The sequence below is a fragment of the Gnatocerus cornutus genome, chromosome 2 (genome assembly GCF_029298725.1).
Source record: "Gnatocerus cornutus isolate USDA-ARS CGAHR chromosome 2, icGnaCorn1.1, whole genome shotgun sequence".
Classification (NCBI taxonomy): domain Eukaryota; kingdom Metazoa; phylum Arthropoda; class Insecta; order Coleoptera; family Tenebrionidae; genus Gnatocerus; species Gnatocerus cornutus.
In genome coordinates, this window is record NC_142234.1 from 14802360 (window position 1) to 14828308 (window position 25949).

The 25949-nt window shown below is 34.1% G+C and overlaps 3 protein-coding genes across 5 annotated transcripts in view; 1 reads left to right on the forward strand and 2 right to left on the reverse strand.

The window, feature by feature from the left end:
- LOC148179401 (protein bric-a-brac 1-like) overlaps nt 1–25949 on the forward strand; it is a 128117-nt gene that overhangs the window by 56033 nt on the left and 46135 nt on the right. The window lies entirely within an intron of this gene.
- Nucleotides 12655–13982, reverse strand: LOC148179402 (uncharacterized). The gene is made up of 4 exons (XM_088030732.1): nt 13799–13982; nt 13368–13749; nt 13088–13244; nt 12655–13039 (listed from the first exon to the last, which is right to left on the reverse strand). Coding segments are annotated over exons 1-4 (669 nt in total). The 5' UTR covers nt 13801–13982; the 3' UTR covers nt 12655–12911.
- On the reverse strand, nt 14226–16738 carry LOC148179403 (uncharacterized). Its single transcript, XM_088030731.1, has 3 exons — nt 16577–16738; nt 16431–16522; nt 14226–16381 (listed from the first exon to the last, which is right to left on the reverse strand). The coding sequence occupies exon 3, from the start codon at nt 16336–16338 to the stop codon at nt 14296–14298; it is 2043 nt and encodes a 680-aa protein (XP_087886857.1). The 5' UTR covers nt 16339–16381; nt 16431–16522; nt 16577–16738; the 3' UTR covers nt 14226–14295.

Consider the following 25949-nt stretch of genomic DNA (forward strand, 5'->3'; position numbering starts at 1 on the left):
ATATATTCCTTAATCCTTAACATCTCCAAAAAATTAATTCTCTATTTTTTTAAGTAATTCTTCTTTTTCTGATTGCATGGATTCTTTAGATTTTTTAGCTCCTTCGAATTCTTTTAGTTCTTTTTTTGATTTTAGTTTTCAGTTTCAGTATTTTTTAGTTTTGATGGGCTAAAATGTCAAAATATCTGTTTTTTCTATTGTTAGTATTCTCTCAGTTTGATTTTTGTAACTCTAAAATGTAAAGCTTTGGGCACTTTTGTGGTGACAATTCCTAAATTGACAAATGCTGGCTGTCAGCTTTTCGGAAAGTTTTTCTCTTTAAGTAACAAATTCCTTGAAATGTCATCCATTCTGTGGGCACTTTGTAGTCCCGGAAACGAATAAAATGTTGCAACCTCGCAATTTGTTCATTACTCGTATTTTTATTGTAAAACAAAGACTTGAAAGATCCGTATCTCTGTGAGAACACTTTACAACAGACGTTTTAAATAATTTATGAAGAACAAAACGGCAATTTGCATAAAATAAATTTTTCAACGTTCTTACATAGCTGCAACTTGAAATAATAATAAAATATAAAACGATATACATTTTATGCGGTATTTCTTTCATTTGAAATTCTCAGCCGCTGGGCAAAGTCTCGGATAATAAACAAGTTTAAACTCACATTTCAAGGATAATGCCGTTTGCTTGATTAAGTCGAAGTGACTAAATGATGCGTGTAATTCCGAATAGCATGTTTTTCGGGCCGTAATTACAATATTATTGTGCAAAGTTGTGAAGAATAAAAATATTTTTCATTGTTGGAAATACCAACAGGAAACGCGTTATTAATTATTATGTGATTATATGTGTATGGATGTACGGTGATATTGCAATATGCTGTGTCGAGAATTTCTTTGATTTGTAAATGACTTTCTCATGTGATAATGCGAGTCAATAATAAGAATGCAATAACGTATTATAAGTGCAGATTGAACATACAACCTCGACTTTTATGAATAGGGGTCCGTTCGTTACAAGTTTTCTATACCGTGCACACAAAGATTTATATCGAACTTGTATTTTAAATTGGAAATAACTTTTTGCATTGTATAAATATATTCACTAGAAATGTAAATGTAATATATGCCGCCATTTATCTATTTCTCGATATTGAAATAAATATATTGAATGGGTCTGTTTAGTTTATAGCACACCGTATTTATGAAACTTTTCAATTGTATCTCAGTCTAGTCTAAATGGAGTCAGTCTGCAAACTGTTATCGAAATGTTTTATACACAGTTTCTCTCTCTCAGCCATATAAAATATTACCCAATCTCCATTTAAATTAAATTTTAAGTACCCACTCATTTTATTAAATAATCCAAAAAAGAATCCGGAGCGGTTGCATTAATTTCCACGTTCTTTTTTCCAACAAGGAAATTAACTTTGAATAAAACAGACGACACGTGATTATGATTATCCAATACTGTTCCAACAAAAGTCGGTGATTGTATTCAATTCTCGAACAAAGTGACCCACTACTCAGATTTTCCTGGAACTAAATCCAACCCCCGACTCGCTCTCTCTTTCCTCCACAACACTTTACCAATTTAAGCTAATTCAACAAACAAATGTAACTAATTAATTTGCCGATTGTTTCTTTGTTGTGTGTATCTGTCGTTCTGCATTGCTGCCCCCGAATTTCCCCCAATAATCATCAGTCGTTACTAAATTCCTATGACACATCAATAACGTTCATTGTACTAATTACAATTGGCTGATTTAGTTCGAAACCGACCCAGCCGATGACCCATCCTTTAATTTCCATCATTATGTTTAATGGCGTAAACTTAACGAAGAAAAACTAAATTGATTTAGCTAAATTATTGTTATGACAAGCCAACAGCGCGGCACATATTTCATTGCAAATGGGCATAGTTGCAACCAATAACTACAATTACTGTAGTGACAAGGCGAGATACATGACCGGTCTAGGACCATTTGTTATCGGACAAGCCTCCAATTAACATCGACGACAAAGGCGACCAAGAAAACGGACCCCATCGATGACACGTTGCGAAAATCGAATTAATTTAATTCGCGCTTCTTCCGAAGTAGGAAGTTTTATTCGCATCTGCATTGTAATTTGATGAAAATAAAAATTATCATCAAGAATAATAACGATGGGCAGGATAATTATTAATTATTTTCCTGGGATGACTACAAAAAGCTTTGTGACGCCATCGTTATATTATATAAATGACATTAGCTCGTCTGTAATTAAAGCGTAAATTAACTGCGAAGGCTACGTTGATAATATGCAATATATTTTATAACATTAGATACGTATATCGTGCTGTAATAAATATATTAAAAATGATTCATGGTCCTGCCGGTTCGTTCGAATTAAGACAATGACAGTTGCGAGTTTCCTTTGAAGTGACGACATTTGATTACTTTATGAAAAAAATAACGCCCGCCAACATACGGCCGACGTTTATCATAAATCTTCTAGGAAATTAGATTTACACAAATTTTAACACATTTCTCGGATCGCCGAAGGATTGGTAAGTAAATAATCTTTGAATATTGCGGTTATTTTAAACATGGTTTGTATCTGTTTATTTGAGCTGGCGTCGAGAAGTAATTTTCAGTGGCGTTTAATGTATTTATTAATGGATTGTTTATTAATGTTGTGTTATTTCATTATAATCTACTATGAGCTGGGAGCGATGTTTCTATCGCTTGTATCATTTTCGAATTTAGAGCAACACCGACTCACTAATTTATAGATGATGATTATATTAACCAACAATTGCAACATCGAAGAATTTTGCTGATTTTATCATACAAAGTACTGGAAAAATGGCAATTTCGAAACGTTGCAAATGGCGATTAATATTAAATTAACGCTTTTGTTTATGGCTCGGATTCAGACTAGTATTTAATTCCAGCGTCATGCGGGGATATCTCGACTTTCGCATAAAACTATAAAATATAGGCTATGCAACGTTAAACGAAATTTAATTAAACAACTTTTATATCCTTCTGGTCATAAAAAGCGACGCTATTATTACAATGTAACACAGCAACGACATAAATTCCACACGTTTATTCCGAATAATGGTATGGTTAAAATCGGCAAGCGAATGTATTCATTTTTTAAAATTGCGAACGAAACACATCCATCGTAGCCTTTCGTCGGAGACGACTAAAACAATGACACTTTTTTTTATACCGTGACAGTTTTACAAACGCATTTTATGATCGAAAAGAAGAGGCGTCTTGTTAGTGTTGCATTTTTTCTGTGTGGTGTCTATCGAGTTTGACATGCTATGTTGTCATAGGAGCGCATCAAAATGTCAAAGAAACAAACTTTTTCTTGTAGGTTCGTCACAGGATTTGATTTTTCATTGGATTCCAGTCTGTCATCAATTTTTATTTCTCCTCTTTTACCTGTCCCTTTTCAGACTCAAATATTTTTCGGTCGATATCTAGCTTATTTGTCGGGCAACCTTAAGTAATTAAGTAATCGGTACTCATTTTACGTAGAATTTCACGCATAACTTAAAACTGTCCTAATTTTTCTCGTATACGTAACGAATAACCGAATTAGAAGCGATTGAAATTTCGGGTAGTCGTCAAACGGTAAAAATTTTGAAACTATAAATGTCCATTTTTGGAAGTTCAACACATTACAAATTCAATTTTCTTCAATATTAAAATGATTGTATCATTCTGACAAAAGTCAAAAATAATGTCAAAAGTTCTTTTTTGTTTTCATCTGCGGAGCTTCGCTGTAAGCTTTTTTAATCAACTTCTCAATTTGGTCCGAAAGATAGTGTATGAATTTTTCTTCAATGGCGTCTGAGCAAGTTTTCAAATGTAAATCATGGACTTGTCATCTCGAAATGGGGCATTGTCAGTTTGAGGTCAAACATCTATTGATATGCAAATCTGTCATTGTTGGCAAGTGTCAAAGTCGATAAATTATAACGACTCTATCAACAGACATTTTTATTCGATGAGATGGGATTTTCAAAAACTTGTAAATTTTCCTTATGGGTACTAGATCAGATTTGTTAATTTTGCTCTCACGTTTGTGTGTATCGGTCAGATTCGCACTTTACATATCTCGATGATTAGAAATGTATTTATACAAACGTTAACACGTAAGAAATTAATCTTTTATGTAGACTAATATCGCTCTCGGTTACTTTTGACACGAGTTTCCGCGACGTCGGTATGAATAATAACGGAACACATCTAGCAACTAGCTCGGAATCGATTGAGGATTTTTAGAGTTACAAAGAAGAAAGAGAAGAGGAACCCATCAACATACATTTCTCTCGCGAACGAAGGAAACTCATTTTAATTACAAAGATTAAAAAATCGCTTAGACCGCGCTGAAAGACACAAAAGCTCTGTATGATATACGGCAACTATATGCAAATTCATGAATAATTCTTACCTATGTGTTGCTAGATAACTATTATAAATATGGGCGTCTACGCGAGCGCCATGTAAATGAAGTCGACTCAGGAACTAATATATTTTAGTGTTTTAACACTTTGAGCGTTGGCCTGACCGCAGCCGCTGTTTATATTGTGATATATCACGGGTAATTAGTGACTTACGGTGTCAGATTTTGTTACGTATCGGCAATCTCGGTGAGACCGCGCCTCCTCCTTTCACAATCTATGACGTCTTAAGTGCTTCAATATTTATAGCCCGACAATTTCATGTTGTTTTCTCGCATAATATACGTTATGATCTATATCGGTTTATCATATGTTATCCGCTTCTCTTCTTTGATTTATCTTCACGCGTTCGTACGAGAAAGAACTTATCACTTATCGTAAAAATTTATTGCGTGACGAATGGGGGAAACAAAAGCAAAGGTGCTCTGAAAGAATACCTTCGGAAACATGCAAGTTTTCGGGCCCGAGGCGAGGCGAGGCACATTCAAAAAAAGCTTGATCGAATGTACTTTTCCTCAACATAATTCACTTATCACGACGGCTAAATTTAATACGACAATAGTTCATATATGGTGAATGCAAGTGTGTTGAATATGTCATGATTGCAATTAGATCTTATTAGAATTCCGATTCCTCCGCAGAGCTGTACCGTCATGATAAACATTATTATTCCTGCAGGGCGCGACATAAACGCTTAAAATAATATACAATTGTGTTTCAACTTTGTCTAACATTCTAACGACTAAACATTACGGATGTTAAAATCTTCATTCAACTCAACCATAATCTTGAATTTTTATCGACCATTTAAGAAGTACAGTTATAAAATAAATTGCATCGGCTAAATTCATGAGAATTTCGTCTCGGTTGTTATTACTGCATTATGTATTTGTCCAAACTAATGAAAAGCATTTCCGGAGACAAGGCACCTTAATTATCATAATAATAATTCAGCAGTTCCATACTCTTTTCACCGGTGTCTACATTTTTAATTGCAGGTTAATGTTAGAATACATGTTGCGATAATTTATGTACGCTCTGCATAATTACAGGAAAAATTTCGGTCGACACCTTTGTTTTAAACGAACGGTTTATTCGGTTGATTTTCGTTATTGTTGGTAGACAACTAAATACACGTTGATTCAATGACATATTATTAAAACTACAAATATTTCGCGATTGTAATCAACAGCAAAAGCGTGGAAATAAAATTATCCCAAGTTGATTGTGAACAAGATTGTCGTGGAAAAATTATTCTCTTAAAAGGAACAAAACAACTAAATGGCTTTTATGAAATGAACGTTTACAATAACAAAATTTGAACAGATGATTGGATTAACAGTACGAGAGACTTGCACGCCATATTCCATAAAACAACTAAGAGCGGAACAAAAATCCAACAGGACGTGTAGAAAGCACTTCATTATAAAAACCTTTTTAAATTTTGCCCGTTCAAACAAATCGGATTTGATTAGTATTCCCACATTGAGAGCCAGCGTTTCATCCGCACCCTTCATATGCATATAACAATGAAGAAACGTTAATTCTCGAATGCACTCGAGACTGACTGCATCATCGTAACCGATTGCTGCTGCCTCTGTTTTATTATTCGGACGCTGGCTCGTCACATTTTTGCTAAATTTAAAAATCAAAAGTTAACAAACCGGAAATTGACATTTTTCCATCGGTTCCAATGTAGAGTTACTAATTAACTCCATTCTCTCTGAAAACTCGACGAAAAAGGACAGTTAATGACGATGTTTTGGTGTCACTCATATACTATTCTCATTAGTGGAAAATACACGTGGAGTTGTTGGCTGGGTTTTAGTTTCATCGACATGTTACATCTAACTTACTTTTACGTTTAATTAACACATTTTACACAAAAAATTGATTTGCATGCGTCGATTTGCTGCCATGACAAAGTTGATACAACAACCTATTTCCTAGTTTCCAACATCAAGACTGTCATTAAATTAAAATTGACCAAAAAGCATCAATATGTGATCCGTCATATTTATTTATGTGTTGGGAAGCCTGGCATGGCGAACTTGTCAGAAGTGACGCTAATACTTAATCGCACTTTCAAATTGACAGATAAATGGAGCTGCAGCTTCCTCGTCGTGAAATTCTTCGTAAAATGAAAGTTTTTGATCTTACAATTTTATTTTACTATTTTTGTTTTATATTAATAAAGAGAGGAAGTGAATTTTTCAATCCCAGATTTGGTTAAAACTTCTACATTTAGAAGGTTCTGGTTTGAAGACCTCACGGAGTTGCAAATTAACTTTTTGCTTTCTGAATCTTTGGATTTTGCAGTTCTCTGAGAATTCAGTTTTTGGTATTCTCAGCATCTACGATTTTTAAATTTTCCTAATCTTATTAAGGTTTCAAATTTTCAGTTTTTGAGGATCTAGCCGTTTCAGAGCGTTCGGATTTCAGGCTCTCAGTTTTGATATTCGCGGATTTGGCTCACTCAACGTTTAGGGCTGCTAAATTTTTCAGGTTTTCTTGCACTTTTTTTCAGTTTCAGGTTCATTGATAATGAATTAAAGCCAATTTTGTTTTAGTGTCCTAGATTCCTACGTTTTAAAATTGTAGTATAAATTATCGAGATTCTTACATTTTTAGGTTCGCAGGCTCAGAATGATAAATTTGTGTCAAATCGGGAGAATACCATGTACGATTATGTAGAGATTTTTCTAGGTCCTGGCAACTTGTAATTCGTCAGGACTATCATAATTTTCGATATCTATAGAAAATCAAAAATTTCTTCTCAAAATCTGTAAGAATTCCTCGCAATTCTTTGCTCCCATCACGTCATTCCTACATCAAGCGATTTTTTGTTTCCTTTCATTATTCAAAATACGGGTCGTAGCCGTTGGCGGCGATTTAATATATAACCAAGCATGAAAATTTAAATATTAAACAATTGTAATACTCGCTGTGACTCAATGTAAATGAATAAGCTAAATGAAGTGGAGGATGACATTTCGAATGGATGGATGTTCATTAACATACATGAAGTAAGATGGGTTACAAAATACACATGTCCTACGGGTTTCATTAAAAACACAACTTGGTCATTACAACGAAGATTACTTTATCCTTTTTCTCGCTCAAAACAATTCCCGTAAAAATCTCTTTTTTATTTCTGCATTAGAAAACGTTGGCGAAATTTATTATCCGACAATTTCCTCCGAGTTGAGTTGATGTTATTAATAGAGTGATGAGATCTGGAAGACAATTTCTTCGCTCGTTTTTTTCTATTGTAATGATGTGTTGCGGTCAAGAGCTGTTATAATGATGAGCACAAATGCATGTATGCAAGAAAGGAGACCATAAATTGTACAGGAATTGCTGCATAATGTTACCGAGAGTAATTTTAATGATAAATGTAGGCGTGTAATGTTATATTCCGAAATGCAACAATGAGATAAATAGACACGGTTAAAGGATTTCCATTCTTACGAGTAATAATATCATGGAACCACTAAAACATACTCGTAAAACTGCGTAATAAACTTTCTCTCTTTATCTCTTTATAGACCCACAAGATTCGGGCTTTGTTGCATTCCGTTTGTTTTAATATCTAACGTGTCGCTAATTTATGTTTTTTTTTACAGGTGAGTACAAGTTTGAACAAGTTGGTAGCGCTATGACTGTCAACACGACTACCGGCGTGTAAAAAATACAGGACCTCCCTCTTGACACCACGTTCAATTACCGATTGAATATTTCATCGGAGCCACAACTTGAAGACAAAATCCATTCGGTATCATAAACTGCACTTGATAATTTATTTATGTAGTTCGTATGTAGTATTTTATACACAATTTCATTACCATGTAATTGTGGTCTGATTCCCCTCTAGTTTTGTTCTTGTTTCGACTTCGTCCACTTAAACAATCCTAGAATCAACTTTCCGTATTATTAAAGTAATAAAACGGGTACACTTAAATAATATAAAACGTATAAAATGAAATCGTGGAAAATATTCACACACTGGGACACTGTATCATTATATTATCATGCACACCAATGTAGGAGGTTGTTTACTTATTATACTTTAAATATGCACAAATTACAGAGAAAAGTTTCAAATTATCCCCTTTTCTACTGACTCGGACAACGGTCATTATGTCTCTAAAACAGCGTCTCATTTTTAAACGTATCATTTGAATTCTATTAAACAAACATGCGCCTGTGTTGTTTGATTTTAAATTTAATAAAGTCGCTTTTAATTGCTGCAACACCAATGCGGTGTTTGATGTGTTAAATTGCCGATGAAAAACAATAAAAACAAATTTAGTATCTAATAAATCATAAATAGGTTAACGATTTGCGATCATTTATAATAACGAAACACCGAAACTTGGTGATCGCATAAATATTACAATAGGTAAATACTACTAACATGCGTGGAACAATATTTAAATTTAAACAGTGGACGGAATGTGACACACGACATTATGAATATTAAAAAACTTTAAGCGTTGAAAATTTCAATGCAATTTGCATATTTGATGAATGCTTTGTATTTTAATTACGGTATAATATTTAATTCAAATTTTCCGTACAATTAAATACACGTAACAACACACACACAATAAAGAGTTATGACAGCATTTCATTTCTGAAAAATGTTGGTTTGTGTTTAATGTTCCGCTAACGCATCAAGAATTCAATGTCGGCGTTTTACCAATGGTACACCGCCGCGGAGGTAAAAAGAGGTAGCCTTCTTCCATAAATGATGCTCTTGGAGAACTTTTATCTCGATGGGATCATTCTTTCAATAAGGCTAAATTGACGTCGACATAATCGATTTTTTTTTGTGCAATAATTGCACAATTATACTGGATGAATCATTCTTACGAACTATCAGTCAAAACAAAAGCAATTTCAGTTGGTCAGGAAATAATTTAAAAGCATCGTGCTCTTGGTCCTGGGTTAAGTCAAAAGAACCCCCAAAAATTGGCGAAAATAGTCGTTTACTGCACCACCTATTTTTCTTGGTTCCGGGGTCCCCGGAACTTACTGAAAATCACACTTCTTTGAAGTTGGAACTCAGTGCCATTTTTCCAAATCTAATTTGGAAGGACCATAAATAGGATTTTTTTTAATGAATACATGTTCTAAGTTCATTGATTGGAAAATGGAGCTATAATTCAGACGGAATGACTTCCGATTTTTCTGAAAATTTTACTAATTTTTTAAGTTTTTCAGAGTTGCAGCGTCTCAAATAACAAACAACACAAAATTTTTTGTAGTAGTGAAACAAATAACAAATACTAAACACAGTTTTCTTGCATTTCTCCTTGGGTGTCGCAAATCGAATTAGAACAACGAGAACATCTGTAACGTTCTTGTAAGCGTAACTCCGTGAAAACGTGCGTTACATAACAACAATTTAAAGACCTCCAGAAAGCAAGCCAGTCTGTATTTTTCACAAACTGTGATGTTAATTAGCTTAAAATAAAGCTCAAACTTTAATCGTGACAGTTCTAATTGCAGACGTGCCTTGTCAGTGTCTGAAGCTCGCATTACACGGAGCTGGTGAATCGGGGTGATGAGGTAACAGAGGGGTCGAGGGTGTGTTTGATATATCGTGATGGCAGTAAGACATATTAATAGTTATTAGTCAAGTCTGCGAGCATGCTACATTACTATTGATTACAAGTTGTACAAACAGGCACGCGAGGCCCCACATTGCGCCAAATCTAAACTAACGCCGAGTAATTACAAACACAACGAACGGGGCGTTTGTCCGGAGAGTAGTCGCGTCGGTCCAATCCGACGAATTAATTTCGATCCTCGTCTGAATTGAACAGACAAGAATTCAAGCAAGTCTAGCCCAAAACTACATTTACATATCTCTATTGTCATAGGATAGCAAGTGTAGGATAGTTTAATTAGTTCATAAGTTTGTAGGTTTCCTCGATTTGCGCGCTTCTCCAAGTTTATCCAATCAATACAACGCCCAAGTTTGCAAAGTTTAACGTTTGTTATATAAACAATGTGCACCTATACCATGCAATAATAACGGAGCCGGCTATTTATCTTATATATGTAAAGGGCAAGTTCTATTCCGAACCTAAACAACATGTACCTACTTCGAACAATTAGATATTTATGCACATACTTTGTTGTTTGACGGTACTTATTTGCACTGCGAACGAACTAATTTTAACAGCTGCATATTTCGTACAGAACAAACTTTAAATCTGGTTATATTCCACGAATATTAAAAGTAAATGGAAATGGAACGAATTTACTTAATTGAGATTACATGGAAACCGCATCACAAAGCAAATGAACAGAGTCGATTGTGTATGAGCCGCACGAAAAGGTGAAATTAATATTATATTTATTATTATGTAAAACGCCAAATACAAATGTTACGACAATTAGACCCTGACCAAAAAAAAAACAGGAACACGCAGAATTCAATATTGAAATTATGGCCAACAATAATCAATGAAATCACGTTATTGACAATTACACGAGTAATTAATTTGTACAAATATTAATAAGCTGTGACACACTAATTAATAATATTCACGAAATGTAATTGCACATTAATATAAAAATTATAACACACCTGCTCGTAGCTATTTACCATCCATTACGCTTTTCTAGTCTACGTTAATTATGCTTAATTAATAACGTATCGTGTAATACACTTAATGAAATTAAATCTTATTTTTTTTCTGAATAAAGTTGTGAATAATTAATAAATTTTATCTACTACGCTAACTGTGGCATGTGTTACACTACATTTAACGTTGTTGTTGTGTCACGTTTAATTCCACAGAGACGATGATCAGGTTTACACATTTCCAACATTACCCTATTTACGAATTTTCAATGTCAGTGCTCTTTAAATAGACGCGTCAATTTTATCACGCGACACACCTCGCGAAAATAATTTACATAATATTAACGAAACGTGAGTTATTAATTTTATCGAATTTAAACACGCATCTTCTCAATCGAGAAAATTCAGACAAGCGGTTGCATCTGCAACGCTAAAATAACGTATTCGATGTCTGGAAACGAATATAATAAAATAAACCAGAATGAATGATGTTCTTTAATAACAACGTTGCGGCCCAATAATTGCTACGAACTACGTCTATAATCTTTATACTGTTGAATTTTATATCAATTAGACTTTACCATAGATATTTTAATGGGACCCCCATAGCATGCAATCAGAAGCATCCGTGTACAGATCTCTATACAATTAGTATAATGTTGCTATGAAATTATGTTTCTTGAATTAAAACCACCGCGGATGGGTCATTCGTGCTATTGTCCTTTTCGAGTTGCAAAATACGTCATTGTTTAGGAGGCTTTGCAATTTTCAGTAATATTGGTAGCACTGTTGTCTGTCAATTTGGACGATTTAGTACTGTCAACAATTGCGTGTCAGTGTAGAGCCGCTTTGAGCGCAGATATTTCATGATTATATGGTATCTATTTTGCCACCAGGAGCCAAAAAAAGATGATTCTAACAACATTAAAATTCTTCAGAAGCATCAGTTATGGACGAAGACTACCACTTACCGCTTTTCTCCGAGGCAAACTTTTAATTTTTTGATCCAATTCAAATTTTATGTGTCTATAAATGGGTATGAAAATTCCAGGGAGAATCGTTTTATAGGGTCAAAATTCTGGTATTCTAGTGTAGACTGTAACTGAAATCGATACAGATTGTCAATTCTCATAAAGAGCAGTCAAAGGTGAGCTTCAAAAATGTTTATAAACGCAATCTAATTTCACGTGTAATTTAATAGCGAGCGTCTGCCTTTTCGTCTGGCGCGGTTGGCAGTTCTGCAGCTTGGTTCGAAAGCCTTAGTAATATCTTCCCAAGCAACATGAACTTGTATAAAAAACGTTTAAAAACACAATTAACCATACGTATCAATACGGTATATTTGTGTGTATAAATATACCGGAAAATGTCCGCCCTACATACCATTATTTTTCGTATATTTTAGACGTTGATTTAACTACATCACTATTCGATTAGAAAACATAGCTCATCTTCATTTTCAATAAGAAGATTATATACGTTAATTCTTGGTATAAATCTGATGTTAATATTTCGTTTCATTTTGATGTTTTATATACATTTAATAGGGATGTTAATTTTAGGTAAATAAAATGCTTTTGTTGCACGAATTTTAAACAAGTAAATAGTAGTTTATTTTCTGCTATATAATATCAAAACATAATATAAAAAACAAAACAAAATTATTGTTCTTAAATGCAAATACAACGTAATTCTCTAAAACATTCTAACAAAATAAAAACATTTTATATGAAACAATAACATATGACATGAAAATTAACAAGAGTAAATTTTTATATAAAAGTCCGCCAATTAGCGATCACATATTTTGCTATTTTTGGTGAAATTTTGACTTTAATATAAAACTTTATTTTTCTTTTTTCTGTAACGTATACGTATACCTGGCCTTCGATAGTTTTAGCCAATCTTGGATAGATGATTTAATAATTTTCTCATTTGCATCAGGGCTATCCAGATATGCTAGCTTAATTGCCTCTAAAGTGATTTTTATTAAATACTTGTGGAAGTTTCTTATTAACTTACCCATTATTACAGTACACATTTTTGTGTTTTTGAACGGTCTTTTATCCTTTCCAGACCAATTAAATTTCATCCCAACTTGGTTGGTCAAGAGAAACTTTAACATATTCATAGTAGTGTTCCTCACATTCGACCCCCCAATGGTAGACAGACGTTTTTTCTAAAAACAAACTTCGTTAATTAATTTGACAAAAATATATTAAAAGCATTAATTTATTAATCTATGAAAAATAAATAGATAAGGCATAACACATTTCAAACAGAGAGAAGCAAAACGAATTACCATGTAAGCAAATTTGTCTTCATTTCTTAAAAATTCCTCCACTGCTCGGTATTCTGATTTGTTAGCAACAGGCAATTTAGGAAAATCAGGTGGTCTTTCAATGAGATGATTGTTTTGCATTTGTAGGGTACGTAATATATTGTCCAGAACTATAGAGTGTTGATCTTGAACAGCAATAATTTTTTCTAAACGTCGTAAAAGTATTTCCTGAAAATTTGTTTCTAGAGATTCTAGAGTGGGTGTGTGAAAAGACGAGATTGGTGTGCGTGGTGTTGACACGTAAGTCACGGTAGTATCAAAGGAAATACAAGAATTTTCGTCTGGTTTGGATGTTACCGAGCTTTCCTCTTCGGAAGAAAATTCTTCCTCAGATTCTTGTGTCCTAAAAAAGTACAATAAGTGTTTGTACATTACACTTTCATCAAACTAACATTTGTCTTTTGGACTTACACCCCTCATTGTCAATTTGTGTCTTTCTTTTGTTAGTCTGTTTTGTTAGTTCTGTTAGTTTCCGCACCAAGGGTTCATTGGAAGTACAATCCGAGCTGGTACTTTGCTCGATGATTGTGTTTAAAAAATTATCCGCTTCTGCATAGTCGGCTATAAAAACAAATGTTATCAATTATTATACAAAGCAGTACCTACCGGTCATGAAGCAAACATTTTTAATTTCATATTTTTTCCAATGAGACATGGGTGTTTTTTTATTTCGTATAAAATCTTCAATAACTTTCTTTCCTGTATTAGTTGGCCACCAACATTGCTTTTGTTCTTCGGTCAACCACTCGAAAGGCACCACTGAGCATTCTTTGCCTTGAAATTCAATCACAGCATACATCTTCCTTCTGGAAGGCATGGAAGTTAACGTTACTGAGCAAAATTTTTATATTTTTATAAATTTTGAAAACACAATGAACGTAAACCAAAATTAAATATGAAGAATAGGGGAACAGTAAAAACCGTTTTTATAAGGGAATGCTAGATATTTAGTTGTAATATTAGAAACATTAAAAAAAATTTGGTCCCCCTCACTCCAAGCATAATATATACCTAATTTTGAAGAATCTAATGGAAAAACAAAAAAATTTTCTTGATATCTAAATTTTTTTCCAATACATTTATAAACACTGTCAACACAGATTATAGATTTAATAACATATAATTTGTTTTCCACAGCCACGATATTATCAGGAATAGATGTAGAAATTAAAAATTTATCATCAACTTGTAGCTTTGAGCATTGAAAGTAATTTGTTGATTTGTCAAAAATATGAACAGGTTTTAAACATACTATATTGTCATTACAACTATTACTTGCTACTGAATTATTTATTTCATGTAACCTGTTGTTCAGTTGCTGTAAAGGACGATTTTTACCCCTAATTAAACGTTTCAAGTGTCCCAGACAATTTTCAAATGCAAAACAACTATAAATATTCAAATCTCCATATAACTGCACATCATCACAAACGTGAATTAAGGAATGAACATTGTATGAATTAAAATATTTTCCATAAATATTAGGACACAATTTGACAAACTTTATGAGAAATAATTTTGCCTCAGCCACATACTTAGTTTTCAATTTTTTACTACTTAAAATAAAAATAGCCACATGAAGTAACAAAAAATGCCTGTATACGTTATTAGCAACGGAAAAGCGTAAAAGTACAGGCCCAAAGTATAACAAAAAAAATCTAAACTCTGTTGCTTTCCATCTCTTCAAAAAATTCAAACATCTCATTTTTCTTTTAAAATCATTTGGTATGAATTTTCTGTTTCTCTTTATACAACTGTCGATATTTTTAATAGTAGATTTTGAAAATTTTACATTTCGTTTTCCTTCAGTCCAACTCAATAATAACCTTTTCATGACACCAAGAAAAATGAGATGCATAGGATCTAAAACAAACATTGAGACAAGTCCTATATTTAATCGCGTGAGTGGTGATTTTTTTTTAATATGAGTGTCATTTTCTGTTTCAACTTCAAAATCACTGTCTTTTCTTAACTCAAATTCTTCATCAACGGGATAATATCTTTTTTTATCAGCGTAAATGGTTTTGATACGACATCTCTCGCATCCAAAAATACTTGTATGGCCCTTTATTTGTTTTAAAAAAGCTCGAGCGGGAGCATCGCAACTGAAAAATTTAATTGCGACGACATAGTGCTTATTAAAAACATTAAAACCGTTCTTCAAGACCAGTTCACATTCTGTAATAAAATCGTCTAAAAATATTTCTAAAGTGTCAGGTTTCCCATTCCCACAAAATACTGCCACAACAAAAGGCGTTTGATCTTTTAAATTTTGACTACGGACAAGAATTGGCCAAAATTCTAAGTTACTACTGTTATACACAGGAATACCATCAACATTAATTTCCAAATTGATAACCAAGTGATCATCAGTATCATTATCAGTACTATTGTCATTCTTGTAACCACGCTTTAATTTTTCTTTAAGTCCATTAACTAAGCCAAGATATAACATTTCACCATTATTTAATTTGATTGTACTAGTAGAGCTTGGAGTCCCTAAGATTGTTCTGGCGTCTTGAGGCAAAAAAGGGTAACATTCTGCTATTAGAACAACTAACTCATTAAGGCACTTATGAGTAACATTATTGTTAATTGCCCAAGTTTTTAAACCCTGCATAAAGGTTTTTTCATACAAATTATTAGTAGCTTTTATTTCAGTGTTACGTTCCTTAGTTTCAGTTAACGTTTGTTTATTATAAAAGTGATTTGTTTTTACTAAATGTTTTTCAAGTAAATTTAAATTTTGAACACTTTCCGAGGGTGTATCATTTAAATTAATATTGGTTGTAGTTGCAAAACATTTTTTGGCATGATCATTTGTTAAATTGCAATTGCTTTGTAACGTCAGACTTTCAATGGCCAATTTTGCATTTGCTGCAATCTTTCTTCTCAAGTGTCTTTTACTAATATTTTTGTTCAAATTTGCCATATTTAAATAACTGCGTCTTACAAGTAGTTGTTTAGGAAGTGCTCTAAAATTCATTTGATAAAAGGTCAATCAACAAAATTTGGGAAACTTACCTCTGTTTCGAAATAAGGCCGTTTCTCGCTTTGCTTCGTTTTGCGAATTTATACTAATGCAATGGCAGCAAACACGTGCAACACACTTCTACCTAATATAAAATTGATTTAAAAAAAGATAAAGTAATAACAAGTGAGAAACTTACCTTTGCGGAGTACCTATTTCGCTTTCACAGAGGTTGATTTCTTTGTTCCGTTATTTTAGCAACAATTTTAATTAATAATAGCCGAACACGTGTTACACATGCGATGATTCTGCACCACCACTAGCCGATACAGCACATGTGGAATAGTCCATCATGCATAATGGCGGGAAAGCATGGGGTAAGGAAGGTTGTAAAAATCTTGCATTGTTGCAAGACTATTTTAATAAATAATAAAATTACGAGCATTAATTATACTGACACTGACAAAAAAAATTTGGTATGCTGCGATACGATTTTAAATTTATTTTGAAATACCATAATAGCGAAACAAAAAAACCGCCTATCATTTTAAGCAAAATAATGCATAAACTTTCCCTCCAAGCTATCAGACGATAGCTTGGAGGGAAAGTTTATGATAGGCCAGGTCCACATAATTATGACGATCTTTGTGCATAATAATATTAATAATACAAATAAATTATTTTCTTAAGATTACAATACCGGCTGCTTAAAATAAAAAAATGTGTTTTAAATTTAAACTTAAGTTACCTGACTCATAGCTACATGTATCAAATAAGAAGTTTTGTTTATTTACTAAACACATTTGAGAAGGGTTTACATAATTGTCTTTTCAATGTTTAATAAACGAATATATTAAAAATAGTAATTAAAAATACAGGCTTTTAACGTAAAAGCTCTACGTTTAATAACAATTTATATTCAACATCTATTACACGTACGTATAAAATTGTTGCAGTTACAAATTGTTGCAAAAAAAAAGGTTTTCCACATAAAAAAAAATCGTAGAATACTCGTTGACATATTGCATATGTTTAATGGTTTATAATATACTGGGTATTTAAAAACTATTTTTTATCAACGTTTTATTGATATTGTAAACAACGTTGATTATCTGCTAATAACTGAAATATAATAAACGTTGATAAAACAAAATGCATATTACATATACGTCTTTTAAATTTTTTTTATATGGAACTTCTAAAAGGAATTTATCATAAACCGGAATTTTTTATACCACTACCAAATTTAAACCATTTTTGCGTATAAAATGCGTTTATTATACAGGTCAATGTTGCTTGGGTTCCTTCTAAATTTCTTCTGTCGACTCTTAATCCTAATCCTGCCAGTTGTAAATGAGTCAGATGCTGGCAATTTGGGCCGATTTTAATAAATCGAAAGAAAATCTTGGGTTACATCGGCGGGTGATGTCGGTGGAGAGAAGAGTAGGTACAAATACATAGAGTACACAGAGTTAAGCACTAAAATACACCGTGAAAGCCGGGAGCAGTTGTCGACAGCGGCTGCCGCTTTGTCCTGATCGCCTCGGTAAACGCTCATACAAAAGGACGAAAACCATCGCCCCGGATTATTCTATATCGATGGCGACCGTGGACAAGTGTTTGACGTTAATATTAACAACTAACCGTTTTTCATATTCGGGTAAACCCCTAGATATTGCCGACAACCGAGTAAGCCGATTCCGGAATGATGAATGTAATGATTATAATTATCGAATATTTGGGGGCAGGTAAATAAACATTGCGCATCATGAATGTCGAAAAGTTGCTATTTTATACTGAGGCGGTCGACTAATAAACTGGTGGTCTATTATTTTGGTTCGACGACCATCAAAAAAAGTGCCACTCTACTCATTATCGTGTCATTCGTATAATGCAATGTATCTTTTAACGAATGGTTTAAATGAAATGGCCACATGACGACGGTCCGACAAATGTAATCGGACGAAGCCTTGCGATTTTTGGCTTGGGGAATAATTACAAACATCACGCAATTTAACTAATAATTAGTGATTATTGTACCGCGTGAACCACCCTTTCGTTCTAATTTATTATTGGAGTGGAGATGGAGGAGAAATCTTTCGAACGTCGTTCGTGTTTTCGTGTCGTTATATTTTTTTTATTTACCTCGTCTTTTGTGAAAATAATCAAGTTAAGTAAATATTGCTTTCATAAATAAAACATGAATTTCTACCAAAGATCTATTATTTGCATGTTTGATTCGTTTCGAAATGGTCGTTAAAATGTGCACGTTGTCTGAGTATGCTTGGATTAATTTAAATGAAAAGTAGTTGTTTTTTTCACTTCTGCATAAGTAATGAGCGATAACCAATAGGTAATTGTATTGTCTTCCAAGAGACATGTTTAATTACTGGCCCGTATTGACCGTGCGTCTAATTTATTAATTCTCCACGATGTTTGCATTTTAAAGTCCTTTTGAGCGCCAAGAAATACACCTTTTCTCTCTTCTTTATTCCCTGATGTTCCCTTTTCTACATCATACCCCTTCTTCATTAACTTTTGCTTTTTTGTTGACTTTTTGGTTCGATTTGAATATCAACACGAAAATTTTTGACCAGTAGTTTCTCCATTTAGCAAAGACAGATTTAGAGATTCTCCGCAGCACGTTCCCCTAGAGAACAACGCGGAGGTCCTGATTAGATATGGCCAAGAAGCGCTTCGCACCTCGCAAGTTCTCCGTACGAAAACACAACTTAGACAAATCAGATTCCGCATATTAAACAAGAGTTGGCGGTGTGCATATTATTAAATTAGCAATCAGGGTGGCGGCGGGGTCTATACAAGTACCAGGGGCAGAGCACCAAAGCACTGTGCTTGGGGGACGCGCCAACGGCAGGGATATTGATTAAGCAGGGGGTGCGGGCCGACCTCCATTATAACCCTTCAACCCCATCCTCGAGAACAACGGGAGCGCAGTATACATCCACTATCGGCGTTCGCTAACCTCTTTCTGCCCCCAACACACTCTTACCACCTAATTATTTTTCTACGTTGGCTTTGCTTTGAAATTTTTGGCGTAAAACCGGCTCCAGAGATGACAGGTTTGATTTGCATGCTACGCAGGGAGACAACTGATCCGGGGGCGGCTGGCTAATGTGTCGCGCAATCCGCGCCCCTCTCGATCGAGCTTGCCACCCCCGACCCTCTCTCGGTTTGCCGCCCACTCTCCATCCGACCACTCCAAACTCCCTTACGTGAAAACCGATATCACAAATCGCGAATGTATTTTTTTAGATTTATTTTTCAATCGGAAAAATCGCATCACCCCAATATTTTCATATCCATCTCAAAAATTAATTACACTTTTTATTTCAGCCAGACCAAGTGATACACAGACGATATCGATATCCGAGCGAATCGAAAACAAAAACTTCAATTTTTATAATTAACGCCCATAATCCAATTTAAATGATGAACGGCTCCGGCACATTTTTTATGGCTGTCTTTAATTTAATTTAATATTTTTATCGTAGACTATAAATCAACTCTAATTAAGTTAATTAAAAATAATTTTAGCGAACTTCTTTGTAATGCGGATAAAAGAACAAAAACGTAATCAATTTACTTTATTAGAAATTCTGCATTTCCCACTCCTTACTTTGCTGCAGTAAACAGTTCTGAAACTCGCGGATTCACGTATCACACATAATAATTTACGCTGTTTGAACACTTATTAAAAAAGATTAATTTTAACGAGGAAATTCATTACCGCCGATGACTGTCCTCGCTAACGTTTTCTACGTCTTTAGGACAATTTGTTTACGGAACAAAATTTCATTCTTTTTCTATTCTAATTTTGTAATGGATCCCTTTCGATGGCGGTGAAATTTTTGGACTATAAAATATTCGTCAGTGTTGCCAACACTGTTTACTTAGTAAATTAAGTTTTTCATCAAGTACAGACGTACGGGTGTTGGTCCTAATAACGTATTATGGTATTAGGGTCCGCGATCTATCAGCTGTATTTTTGTTTGGCGTACAATTCATGACGTGCAAGTGTTATCACAAATCCTGATCGAAGAGTTTCATTATTCCGTCTCTCATTAATCAAACCAGGCCCATGCGTAAATTTAAAAATCTCGTTAACGAAATAACTCTTGCGTTGTATTTATTGTGAATTTAAATTCGGTGGTATAGCCGATATGAAAGGGGTGGAAAAAACCAAAAGTAGGGGTGGAAATAGCGATGTGTTTTGTTTCTTTCATTCGGTGAATATCAATTAAGTCTTATTTTATCGCATGTCCACTAAATTGAAATTTATTTGAAGAGAGAAAAAAACTCATTTTATTTTACAAATTATCATAATAGCATTGAGTCTCTCCCTTATTTTATGCTTTATTACAAAGTAAGAGATGGAAAAACATTAAAATTTAAATTTTCATTCTCCGCCGTTATAATTTGCATGGCATTATTCTCCGTCTAGAATACAATATGCATTATGAATGTTTATTTATAAATTATGTAAAAGAAGACTTTAAAGCTTAAGTATATCGTGATATATTGGCTGGAACATCGGTCGCCGCGACGGACGGCGTCGTTTTTCTCTGGAAATCATCCACTAATTTTCTTAAGACGGCTTCACGCTTACCACAATTTTCTTCTTGTTATGGAAAAGGATTACGTGAAAGTCTGAAGCCACCCTTACTTTGCATTGTACGTGTGCATTTAAATATATTACCTTTGGCCGATTACCAAAGGTTTTCAGCGGTTGTTTGAACGTCCGGTTAAAGCACGCAAACGCCATATTCTCTCCAGTTCCTCCCCGTAATTTCCAAGAAACCACTATAAATAACAATATAAATATATTAAGTCTAATGGTTTAGTTCGAGCCGTAAATATTGCACGCTTCTATCTACCTACCGAGCTATTACTTCAAACGGAGAAAACCTTTCTGAGAAAACTAATATTTCTCCGCAGATTAAATTAAATCAAAAGCCCGAAGCTCGGCTTTTACCCCATCCCGAATATAATATAATATGTCGACCTATCCACGTAAATACTTTTTCTTCATTTCGAACGAATTAAACTAAATTGAAATGCGTTGATATTAATTTATTGCATTCTACTCCGCTCGCTCGGGTTTGAATAATTACTTTTATATTTTCCGGATTTCAGTTCGGTTTTTCTCCGTAATTATGGACGACTTGAAATAAAAAACCACGACTTCGTTCGTTCACTGCACATTTGTAAAATGACTTATTTATTATTAATTCATCTGACAAATTGCTGTTTCTGGAAAATTAATTAACTTAGTCATGACTGGTCATGCGATAAAATTACATATTCGAAATATAAATTTGTGATTCAATTATTCAGAAGTACACAAATTTGTTAATTTGGACGCAATTATTGCGAGACGGTCGAACGGGGACAAAAATGTACAGGCGCTAATTAAGACTCGGCCTTTTCACAATATTTGATAAGTTTCTAATGTCTGTTTTTCTTTTAGGTAAGTCCAGTCGAGTGCCCTTATTGAAAATCCCATTTCGGTAAGAAGAAATTATCATACTAAGCGGCGATGAAATTCAGAAGTGTGTTGGTAGCCCTGCCAACGTGTAAGCTTACGCAGATTTTCTGCATGTCCCAATTAAGTCTCTGACGCGCTCATATTTCAGGCGATTTATCCACAGGGAGGTCTCAATCCGGTCCTGTTAACCTGAACGGGAAATTCGCGCCGTCACTGTTGGTTTTTCGCCCTCGTAACCTTGCGCTCCGGGTCGAACTTTTCATCCCCCCGGATTTGTTCGCTTGAATTCCGGACCCGGAGACACTTGTTGGCGATCTTAAAGAATACCAGCAATCGATCCGGATTTTTTTCTCATTAGATGTAATTGCCGCACTGCCATAAAAATAAAATATAAACTGCAATTTAATTAAATTTCTTATGAAGTATTGATTGCGTTCTAGTTCTGACGGAAAAAAGGGCGAATCCTTTTATTTGAGCAAGCTTGTGGAAAGTAAATCAATCTTGTAACAATGACCTGTAGGGTTGATATAAATTTTTAATTTGTGGATTCTTGGAATCGCGTTTTGGGTAAGTAAATGTGTTGGGTTTTATTCTTGCAAAGTTGATTACGTTATCGTGATCTCGTGATAACGAAATATTATGGTAATGCCCATACAAAGGTAAATGGTATTGGCATCATCTCTCTAATTAGTTTCAAATTAAATATGGATGAAACGTTTCATAATTTTTATTAAAGATCGGTATCGCATTAATAACGAAGGGTGTGGTTCTGGGCAGGGGGTATGAAAATATATTATATACATTTGATAAATGACGAGATAAGACGGTGCATTAAAATAATAAATGATTGTATTTATTTTGGAAAAAAGAAATGCTTCGAAATGGAATTTTGTATATTTTGTTATAAATTATCATTTTTATTGCACCGTAAACCCTAATCCAAAATTTATTGCGAGGAATATTAAATTATTTCGTTGGATGGAGGATAATAAATATAAGATATTAAAGCTAAAGACTTGAACGTTTTATCTTCCTATATTTTTATTTTATAAGAAAGGCGATATTCATCGTTCAACATCCGCACATAAAGTTTGGCTATTAAAGATACAAGTTTATAATCTTTTCATTTTATATTGCATCTAATAGCTTCACTCGCCGCCCGCTTGGTATTTTCGGAACTTTTTATTGCTCCAATTTTGCTAATATCAAATAAACTAAAAACGTTTTCTATGAAAGCTCGTCGTTCGCAGACGACGGCTGCTTGCGAGCTCGTTATTGTTTATTTAATGTTATTGTTTTATTTTCGATGAAAGTATAAAATTATGTTTGCTCGCACTCTCACAACCCTCCGCTTTGTTTTACTACACAATGACATCGAAGACGTTCTACATTATTCACTCGATAATGCTTGGCGCGACCCCCACACAGGTTTCGTTTCAACGTTCTGATAACAATCCACTTTTTTCGATTACGTATGTTTTCTTCATGGACTCCTCAAATTTTAACCGGTATTACTCTACGAGGACACGATCCAATTTACTCTTTCATATGCAGACATTTCACATTCAAACTGCAAGGAAATAGACATCAGGGCGCGTTGCAGTTCTCCCTCCTCACATTGTTTAATTACCCTCCCCAAGTTCATTATTCTTGCACCCGACGTAAAGCTTTTCCTCCTCACAGAAAGTAGGTAAGTGAGTCCAAAATCCGTCGAAGTAGAAGTCGTCAGTCCTTTTTCCCCGCAATAAAGAAGGATATCATTGAAAGGGGACGTAACCCAGATACACTCTTCTTGTATACAGCAAGAGCACGACGAGTGAGGTTGTAATAACATCTGAAGACGCAAATAGCACTTCCGCCGATTTAAGCTTCGTAATCCGGGAAAAGCGACGAGTATTGAAAGTAAAACTCTAGCAACGGCGTGGCTACGGTCGTCAAGTCGAGCTTGTAAAGAGCGTTTCCTGAACGCGAAGAAGCTGCCTGTCGTACCATCACATCTGCTTTAAAGAGCTACCCTTAAACCGTTCAGGAATGAAACAAGCAACGCACGAACTATTATTTAATCACGTTTCATTTACAAGGATCTTACTGAGAGTAAGATGGACACCGGAAAATCACGGCAAGGATTGGGAAATTTTCGTTATTAAAAATACGCGTTGGATTCCACCCAACGTTCCACGATGTTTGCTTAAAGACTTTAATGAGTGTTTGGAATTAGAGCGTAATTTTCGTCTTATGGTGCTGGAATGGCTGCTTACACTTAAAAGAGTGCCGAACCATTACAGAGACTTTAGGGAAAAACCGCGGGGGATTCTCAGAAAGGACGATTTTTAAGTTTTCCGACCAAAAATTTCCACCATAAAAATGCTATTGCCTTAAGATGCCTTCAAAGAATTTTCGTTATGATTTTTCAACATAAAAGCAATTAATAAGACCTGGAATTGTAATAAATCAATCTCTAAAACTCCATATTTTTAAAAATTGTTAACAAAATCGAAAACTTTCAGAAATAGCTAGTTTGAATTTTCAGTGTTTTGAAATCTCAAAATTTCAAATCTCTAGTTCTTAAGCTGTAAATGGATGACTTTAAGAATTGGTTTTCCAGCTTTTCAGGTTCTTATATGGTAATTTTTTACGAATAAATTTACAGATTTGAGATGTTAAAAATTTTGATTTTAATTAACTGATTTTTTGTACCCCTTTTCTTCCGGTATTTTCTTTTTGGTTTTTCAAAAACCAACTTCTCTATTCGGATTCTCATTTAATTCTCTCATTTTTTACACTGAAGTTCATTTACTATTTTTAGATCCAATCTTTTCGTGGTCTTTCAACATTCCAGTCGAGAAAATTAAAATTATTTTAGTTTTACTGCTTATAATTTCCCAAAGCTTTAAGTATTTGCCATAAAAGCATCGGAACCAAATAAGTCTTGGTCCAATTTAAGTGTTTTACGAAGACCACAAAAGCTCTGATGATTAACACATGGAACATAATCGTAAAAAGCCAGAGAATATGACCGTCAAATAATACATACTTTGTGGTGTCGTTAACACTAAAAATAATTTCCACAAATTCGTCACTTGCTTTTGGCAGTTTTGGCTGTTTGATCCTCATAATCGTCATAGCTACCAACACGTATAAAAAGGTAAAGTCCATTAGACGACATGGTATTAAACAGTATGAGAATATATGAGTCGAGCAAATGACCCGTTTGAATCCATTTGATTTTTTTAGTACAATGCTTAATTTTAGTTTCATGTAAAATTAATTGAACGAAACGCTGCGACGTAGGTGGTCCGGGATTGGTTATATTTCGTATTAAGGGCACTTTGGTAGAAAACAATTGCATTGCAAGCAAGTGCAAAAATGCATTCGTATTAAGGTCGTAAAGTGTACATGTTAGACTGGTGGAGCAACATTCTTGAAAGAAAATCAATCTCATTGGAATAAATAAATCACATACATCGTTCATAAAACGCACTATAAATACGCGATGTCAACTTATGAATGCGCTAGTTTCTATGCATTTGACAAGATGAGATTCGATATGTATAATACAATACGAGGTTCTCTTGATAGTCCCATAAAACATTTATAATAAGGTTTATTATTTACTTGAAACCAGTGCAGATTGCGGCTTCTGTCAAATGAATGCTGAAAATATACCTTTTCATCATTCTACCTCGTTATAAGTCTGACTATTTTTATGTTTTGATTTCAGAGAAACGGTTACACGAAGTATTATTAAAGGCTTGAGATACAGTAATTGCTGTTTTTAATCGTCAGACGTTGCAGTGTTGTTGACTCTGGAGGTTGAGCACATTTTCAAAATTTTATTTTATAGCTTCAAATTGATACGCTGACTACTCGGATTTTACGTAAATTGACGGTTGAAAGTGTTAATTACGATCTAGCGTTTCACATTTTTTTGGAAACCTTTCCGGCAGTCGGAGAACCAAATTACGATATTCACTGTCCGGCTCGTTTTGGACGTCCTAGTTGAAAGACGTTGCTTAATATGGACAGTAATTACAGCAGTGATTTATATTTATGGATTTATGATTAA

Bases quoted from the DNA above. Each gene is read 5' to 3' on its own strand.
- LOC148179402 (XM_088030732.1), bottom strand. The intron at 13,245-13,367 runs GTAATTCGTTTT...GTTTGTTTTTAG, and splicing joins AAGACAAATTTGCTTACATG to AAAAAACGTCTGTCTACCAT. The intron at 13,040-13,087 runs GTAAGTTAATAA...AAATCACTTTAG, and splicing joins AATGTGTACTGTAATAATGG to AGGCAATTAAGCTAGCATAT.
- LOC148179403 (XM_088030731.1), bottom strand. From the start codon at position 16,338: ATGGCAAATTTGAACAAAAATATTAGTAAAAGACACTTGAGAAGAAAG.